The sequence below is a fragment of the Delphinus delphis genome, chromosome 4 (genome assembly GCF_949987515.2).
Source record: "Delphinus delphis chromosome 4, mDelDel1.2, whole genome shotgun sequence".
Classification (NCBI taxonomy): Eukaryota; Metazoa; Chordata; class Mammalia; order Artiodactyla; family Delphinidae; genus Delphinus; species Delphinus delphis.
This window is the reverse complement of record NC_082686.1, coordinates 85,989,926-85,997,491: the sequence shown is the minus strand read 5'-3', so window position 1 is coordinate 85,997,491 and position 7,566 is coordinate 85,989,926. Positions and strand designations below refer to the sequence as shown.

Genomic DNA, 7,566 nt, shown 5'->3' with positions numbered 1-7,566 from the left:
AATAGTAACTACTACTGGGTAAGGGGGAAATGCTTAGCTCAACGCTAGCACATTGTAAACAGTCAATAAATGTTAATAATACACAAGCATTTTGTAAGAAAATACCATTAAAAGATGAAGGCTTTCTTACAGATCATCATACTTGCATCAATTACCATGATCTAGAGCCCTCATAAAAAAGATGACTTTTTTACCCAAGAAAAATGGTAGGTTTGCCTAATGGCTTTCAGTGAAATATGGATTCTTCTACTTGAAAAAGGTAAGCCTAGAGAAAATAAAACATTACTATGAAAGAAAAATGTGGTCTGCTGTGCTCCTTAGTATTATTGTAAAGTGGTATCTTAGAAACAGGTATGCTGTGTTTGCATTAAACGCTCAAAAGTGTACCTTCAACATGAAGTTTTCCTTTTTAAAGTTAATGCTTGATTGCCTTTGGGCATATCTTCTATTCGTCTGAAAAATTTGGTTTTTAGTTGATAATATCTCTTCCTTAATTAAAGCTCTTGTTCATAAACATTTTTTTTTGACTAGTCCAAAGGACTGAAATAAAAGGCTAGTAAGCCAAAATACAATTGATCCTCATTATTAGCGGATTCCTTATTTTCAAGTTCATACCTCCAAAGTCAACAATCACGGCGATTTCCTGGTTGGTTGTGGACATGCAAAGTGTGAAAATGAGTCACCCGGTACCTACAAAGTTATGCTCTGCCTTGTTTCAGTTTTCCTACTGTAAATAAGCATCCTTTTCATGGTCCATTTAATGCCAAGTTTTTTGCATTTTTGTCCTTTTTATTGGTGATTTCACTGCTTAAGATGGCCCCCAAGTGTAGTGAAGTGCTGCTGCCTAAGGTTCCTAAATGCAAGAAGGCTGTGATGGATTGGCATGAGTTATGATGTTATTGGCTGTGAATTTAATGTTAATGAATCAACAATATATATTAAATAAGATGTCTTAAACAGAAACACTTGTAAACAAGGTTATATATTCACTGGTTAACAAAAATATTGTGACCAGAGGCTCACAGGAAACCCCTATGAACAGTGGTTCAGGATTCACTAATTTAGTATTCTCAGTGTCTTTATACAACACAACTACTTGGAATAACATGGATCAGCCGTACCTTCATACCCCCTTGTCCCTGGAAATAGCCAAGTGCTTCGTCATACTCTAAATCATGGCAAATGAACTTGATCAGATTTTGAATGAGGAAATGGGATGGAAAATAAAAGCAGATACACCTCCATTTTGAAATGTCCCTAAACACATTCCAGTGCTAAATATGACCACCTCCATTATTTTGACCTTGAAAGTCTTTGTGTTCCCCATTAACAATTAACTTTAGGAAGATTTAAGAAAGTTTAGATTGTAGGTAGTAGTATTTATCATCTTAGAACTGAAAATTAAGTATTCTGGCTGACCACAAAATAGCTATCTTAACCTCACATGTTTTAGGTAGGTCCTCTGGTTATCCTTAGATATTTTTTGTTAGACCAATAGCTATTTACCCTGAAATGTCATTTAAATATATCTGTATGAATTATCGAGTCCTTCGTTATATTTTGATAACTGAGAGCTTTTCCGTTTCACTAATTGTGTTTTAACAGATGTGAAACTTGATTATGTAAAAAAATAACCAATTAAAGTAGTTTATAAATGGTCAGTCTCTTTAAGGGGTTAGCTAAATAAAATATACATACTTTCTTGATTAAAAACAGGACTTGTATTCTCAAATCTTTATCATACTGTTACAGTTTTTACTGTATGAAATCGGAAACAATTCAGATTTATCACTGACAAAATGATAAATACATACCTAGATCAATTTCTCAGGTTAAGTTGTGGCTAAATTCACTTTTTTTTGGCGGTACTCGGGCCTCTCACTGTTGTGGCCTCTCCCGTTGCGAAGCACAGGCTCTGGACGCGCAGGCTCACCAGCCATGGCTCACGGGCCCAGCCACTCCGCGGCATGTGGGATCTTCCTGGACCGGGGCACGGACCCGTGTTCCCTGCATCGGCAGATGGACTCTCGACCACTGCGCCACCAGGGAAGCCCTAAATTCACTTTTAAGTTCAAGGTTCTAAGTGGCTGGGGGAGTCCTCTGTACCTTGAACAGCCACCTGTCTTAATGAGATGAGCCCCTACTACAACAACCTGTGCTAATTCCATCATATTTATCACATTGTATTTTAATTATTTTCACATTGTATTTTAATTATCAGTTTATCAATCTCCCATCAGATTGGGGATTCCTTCAGAGAGAGACTATCTTGTTCACTTTGTCTTGACATAGGTACCAAATTACTTGACAAATGAGTAACAAACACTTCAAATGGCATGCACTTATCCATAATCATGGAGTATTAACCTACAAATATTCTATAATCCGATTTTAAATCCTCAAATTTATACCAAGGCTTTCATTTAGCTTATGTTAATTTTTAAAATGTGTAGCTTTGAGGCATTTTATTATAAAAAGCTGGTACTCATATACATAAATGAATAGGAACTTAAAATTCATCATACATTTACTTCATTTTTTAGCTTGACCTTCTAGTAAATCTTTAGCTTCATTGATTTTGGCTGCTATATAAGGAGATCCTCCTACAGGAAGAAAAAAAAGGAATAGTTATAATATGGACTCTCCAATTTCTGCTTGGTGAAAAGCTATTCTCTTGCTTCAAGAATTCCTATGCTTATCTAAGAGGTGAAATGAGCAGAAATGAAATTTTGACTTTTTAAAATAACTATGACAATGGAACTGGATGACCAAAAACATGGTTAATATATTTGACCAATGGGAGGGAGATTTCCACAAAAAATGGCACCTTCTGAAAAAGCTTAAACTGATAGAAATAAAATTTTAAAAAATTCTCATACTTATGTGACTTTGAAATAGTGTAAGTTACCTTTTCATGACGATCACAAGTCATAAACACCAATTTATTGTACTGTGTTATTTTAAAACCATGAAATTTTCAGAGGTGCTGAGCTTAGTTGGGAAGACCCCACTTTGCTTTATATCCTTTTCCTGTTACCAACAGTCCCTTCACGATGTCACCTACATCTCCTTTCCTACTGAACTGCAGCAGTGATTTGAGTGATTCTCAAAAAAGTGTGGCCCTCAGACCAGCAAGCACCAGCAATCAGTAAAAAGCTTAGTTAGGATGCAAATTTATGGGCTCCACCCTAGACCTACAGAATCAACAGCCTTCCAGTTAGTATAAGCTAAGTTTTGTAAAAGGTTATGCAGTCAGATACCAAACAATTACAACCCTGTTTAAACTCAAAACACTCTTTCTTAAAGAGAGGCTTCTCCTGTAAAGTAAAAGGACTTAAACACTGGAATGTGGATTTTGTGGTCTACATTTTGGTATTCCATTTGATCTTTCAACTCAGCCTAGGCTGCTTAGAAGTGTATCAGAAACTAATACATCCTATAGGTTTCTAACTAGGTAACCACTAGTTAAAAGGTCTAAATGTATAGGAAAAAAGTTAAAAGTTTTATTAGTTTCATTAACTGAAATTCAACATTTTCCTTAGGTAAGAATGTAGACATCCCCCCACCCCAAACAGTAGTAGTAGCAGTATTTGAGACTCACTACTGTAAGTCACATCACAACTGCAGATCTCAAAACACAGTTAATGCTTATCACTACTTCCAAATTATAGTAGTTACTAGATCTGCTCATTAGTCTATAAATTTTTCACTCAGAACTTACTCTTTTAAGATACCTAAACAAATGGATCCAGCCTGGGAGACAGTGCTCACAAACAGATCTAGGCATTTCCCTTATAATAGCCAAGAATTAGATACAAAATTATCCCACTAATAACAGTTACTCCAACAAAATGTGTTAACAATAGTTTAATGATACTTACCCTTGTCTGGGTGATTTAAAAGCATAATTCGTCGATGAGCATCTCTTATTTTTCCCTTATTGGCAGTAGGGCTAATTTAAAAAGGAAAAGGTATACTTCAGAGTAGATCTGGGTCACATTAAAAAACTATATAAAGGTCGATTAAAAATTGTGAAACTGAAAAAAAACTGAAACTGGAGTAAGTCAACACAACAGTATGAAAAGCTATTTGGGAACCTCTAACACACTAGGAAGATTAATATTCTGAATCACAGAACTAAACAGAGCTCCTTAGAAAAATAAGGCATTCTTAAAAATTTAGTTGAACTTTTAACCATTACAACAATCCTTTTATCGAAAAGTATGTTTAAGTATTTGGAAATGAAGGCAGAATTTCATCACAAAAAAATCTGTTACTCCGTTATAGAGAACAATATTGAGCACTGTGATTATCTGTTGAAAAATCTACCTTCACTGAGTTAAAAAGTACTCATGTGTCATTAGACCTTCTCATTGGACTTTTGTAGGGAATGTTTAGATCTTAAAAATGTAATAGATGGAACGTCCCTGGCAGTCCAGTGGTTAAAACTCCATGCTTCTACTGCAGGGGGTGTGGATTAGATCCCTGGTCAGGGACCTAATATCCCGCATGCCACACAGTGCAGCCAAAAAAATAATAAAAATTAAAAAAAAATGTACACAGTAGAATAACTCTCCTAATAAAAGAGAGAAGGTCTTTCTTACACTTGCTTATAGCTCTAAATTTGGAAGAAAAATACTAAAAATGTGAGAAATTATTTTACCTTACACCTAGTATTAATGCTGCTTCCCGTTTTGTCATTTTGGGTTCAAACCCACCTCTGTAATAGCCACCACTGAAGGCCTGAAAGTGGAAATACATTTGTAAGAAAAGATTATCAAAATAAACTGAAAGCTGCTAAAAAATGTCTATAAATGTTCATAGAACCAGCGGAAAAACTAAGACACTTCAGAAAACTAAGTGCAATTCCTATGGTATTTTTTTTTTTTTCCCTGTACGTGGGCCTCTCACTGCTGTGGCCTCTCCCGTTGTGGAGCACAGGCTCCGGACGCGCAGGCTCAGCGGCCATGGCTCACGGGCCCAGCCGCTCCGCGGCATGTGGGATCTTCCCGGACCAGGGCACGAACCCGCGTCCCCTGCATCGGCAGGCGGACTCTCAACCACTGCGCCACCAGGGAAGCCCCCTATGGTATTTTAACTCTATAAACAGCAACAAATATTTTATTGATCATTAAACATCCATTCCCCCCCCCAACCCCCGGACCATCTAAACTGTCTTGAAGATACAAGACAAAATAACAGTGCCTTAAAGCCAGTTCTTCTGGGAGTGAAGGGAAGAGTATTCCAAGCTAGCCATGTTCTAGATAAAAATTTGATCTCAGAATATGACTACATGTTTTAGAACAAGTGCTTTAGAGGATTCAGAGATCTTTTGAGACAAGTGGTTCAAGGACATTTTGAGGTTCAAGGCAACTACTAAAACAAGACTTTAAGATATATATTGAGAAAATCAGGCTATTAGATCCATTAACCTTGGTATGTCAGAAATTATACTGGTAAAACCTACCATTACTCTACTACTCTGTCACATTCAATCATAACAATAAAAAGCAATACTCTACAGGTTGTCAAAATCATATTCATTCTGAATTTTGACCACAGAATGTATGATCACATTCAGTCATACTCTAGAGCCCAATTAACTGAAGTGTTATCCAAGTAATCTCTGTTAGGGAGTGCCAGAGCCACACAGTAAAAATGGATCACTTCAGACCCCTAGATCCCTCTGTGTTTGTGATGCAGAGCAAATGATGCTGAAGGTAATGGTGTATGAACACTAAAGTGATATTAACTTTCATGATACTAAAACTGTTAACACCTCTTCCCCAAATCTGTCACACGTAACATTTGATTCTTTAGGGTAGCACCATTACAAAGCTCAGAACTTCTAAACCTTCTTTGCGGGAAGCAAGAGAAGGGGTCCAAAGCAATCACTTAGAACTTCATGGATGTCTGGCTCTAGGCTTCATACACAGACAGTAAAGAATTAGCAAAAATGGTGAATAAGAAGCCTTACAGATTTTGGTAGACTTTGAAAAACTTGTTTTACTTGAGGCTCCATATGCTTCATGACTTGCAAAGCGTAACGGCCTAAAAACAAAAGCAATAAAATAAAAAGTCCGCAACCTCCTCTACTTCAGTTCTACCCCCAAACCATAAACAAACCTGCAAATCCTGCAGCAGCAATGGTCAGTCCAACTGCTACCACTGTACTGGCCTGGTAAAGGGAAGCAGAGTAAATATTCATTTCTCCCATTCTCACCCTTCCCTATCATGCCCATTCTCCCATTCCAACTTATTACAAGTTTTATTTCAACGGGAGAAATAACTTTTAGGATGAAAATTTTCTGCCCAATGATCCTGCAAATTTTATATCCAATGCATTTAAAAGGTATGGGATTTTTCACTAAGGAAAAAAAAAGCAAGTCGATTTGCTTATTTACTTATACAACAGTGAAAAAGATAATTCCCCTCCCCTTGAAAACTTCTTTCACCTCCGGGCAAGTGAAGTCACATTAAAATTCAATCAAGAGCAACGGAAATAAAGTTTCTGCCAGAGAAGGGAGAACTGTTTACAGAGGATTCCTGTAAATTCTGATTCACCGTTAAACGTAGGCTTAACTAAGAGACTAGCTTCTCATAGCACCTTCGGCCAAATATGTTCAGGAATCGAGAAGAGGTGTGTCAGCAAGAGAAAAGGGGAAAGACAGAGCGATGTAGAGAAAGGGCTGCGAGGATGTGTTAGGGGACCAGCAGGTATAATCAAATGCGTTTCCACTAACCTCCGAGCCCCATGGACGGCAGGCACAAAGGCCCGAGAGGGGTGAGGCAACAGCTCTGTGTCCCAGAGGGTGACTCGCCGGGGCGCTACACCCCCAGCTCTGAGTCGCATTAGGGAGACATCTGCGGCTCCTCTCCTCCCAGACCTTGAGCAGAGGTTAAGGCCTGGGCCTGAGATCGCCCAAGAGGCCGGAAGGCGGAACTCACCATGGTTCCCGCTCGGCTCCTCTGCTTCCACCGGGAGCGCGGTACATCCCACCCCACCAGCTCTACGCCTCTACCACAAAGCGCCGCGGTCACCACCAGCATGTGCAAACCGCCCAGACACGGGCGCCCCAGGAAATACGGCAGTGGCGGCCGTAAACTAGGCCGGAAAACTGTCGTAAAAGGGGACAGCGGACGGGAATGAAAAGGTCGCTCAAGCCGTGGGCAGGTGGAGAACACGACTTCGGATTGGTTGGTGGGTGGGCGGATCACCTCCGTACTGGGCTCAAAGGTGGGGCTTCTTGTTTTATCCTTTGCGCCTGGGCCTAGAGTATTTGGAAATTCTTTCGGAGAACGGTATTGATATCGAAGGGCATGAGCAAATACTGTGTAGCTACACTCTGAACGTTTTTTTTTTTTTTTGTCTGCATCTTAGCATCTCCATTTGGCATTTATTTTGTTTATAACTGCCAAGAGTAATGAATATTCTTAAACATGCCGTAACAAGTCCACCATGAAGCCAAATAAGTATGTAGCGGCACAGTATAGCAAAAAGATGTTCCAGAAAATCAAAGGAGCAAACCACATTGTTTCGGGGGTTCTGTAGCATTCATTTATTTA

At 38.8% G+C, this 7,566-nt stretch overlaps 1 protein-coding gene across 2 annotated transcripts; it reads right to left on the bottom strand.

Moving 5' to 3' along the window:
• Positions 1 to 694: 694 nt before the first annotated feature.
• Positions 695 to 7,094, bottom strand: DNAJC19 (DnaJ heat shock protein family (Hsp40) member C19). 2 transcript variants are annotated; one of them, XM_060011075.1, is made up of 6 exons: positions 6,949 to 7,094; positions 6,127 to 6,178; positions 5,978 to 6,051; positions 4,664 to 4,743; positions 3,882 to 3,952; positions 695 to 2,603 (listed from the first exon to the last, which is right to left on the bottom strand). In XM_060011075.1, the coding sequence occupies exons 1-6, from the start codon at positions 7,048 to 7,050 to the stop codon at positions 2,533 to 2,535; spliced, it is 450 nt and encodes a 149-aa protein (XP_059867058.1). In that variant the 5' UTR covers positions 7,051 to 7,094; the 3' UTR covers positions 695 to 2,532. The 2 variants fall into 2 exon arrangements, with proteins under 2 accessions (XP_059867058.1, XP_059867059.1); XM_060011076.1 differs by having other exon boundaries at positions 6,744 to 7,073.
• Positions 7,095 to 7,566: the final 472 nt, after the last annotated feature.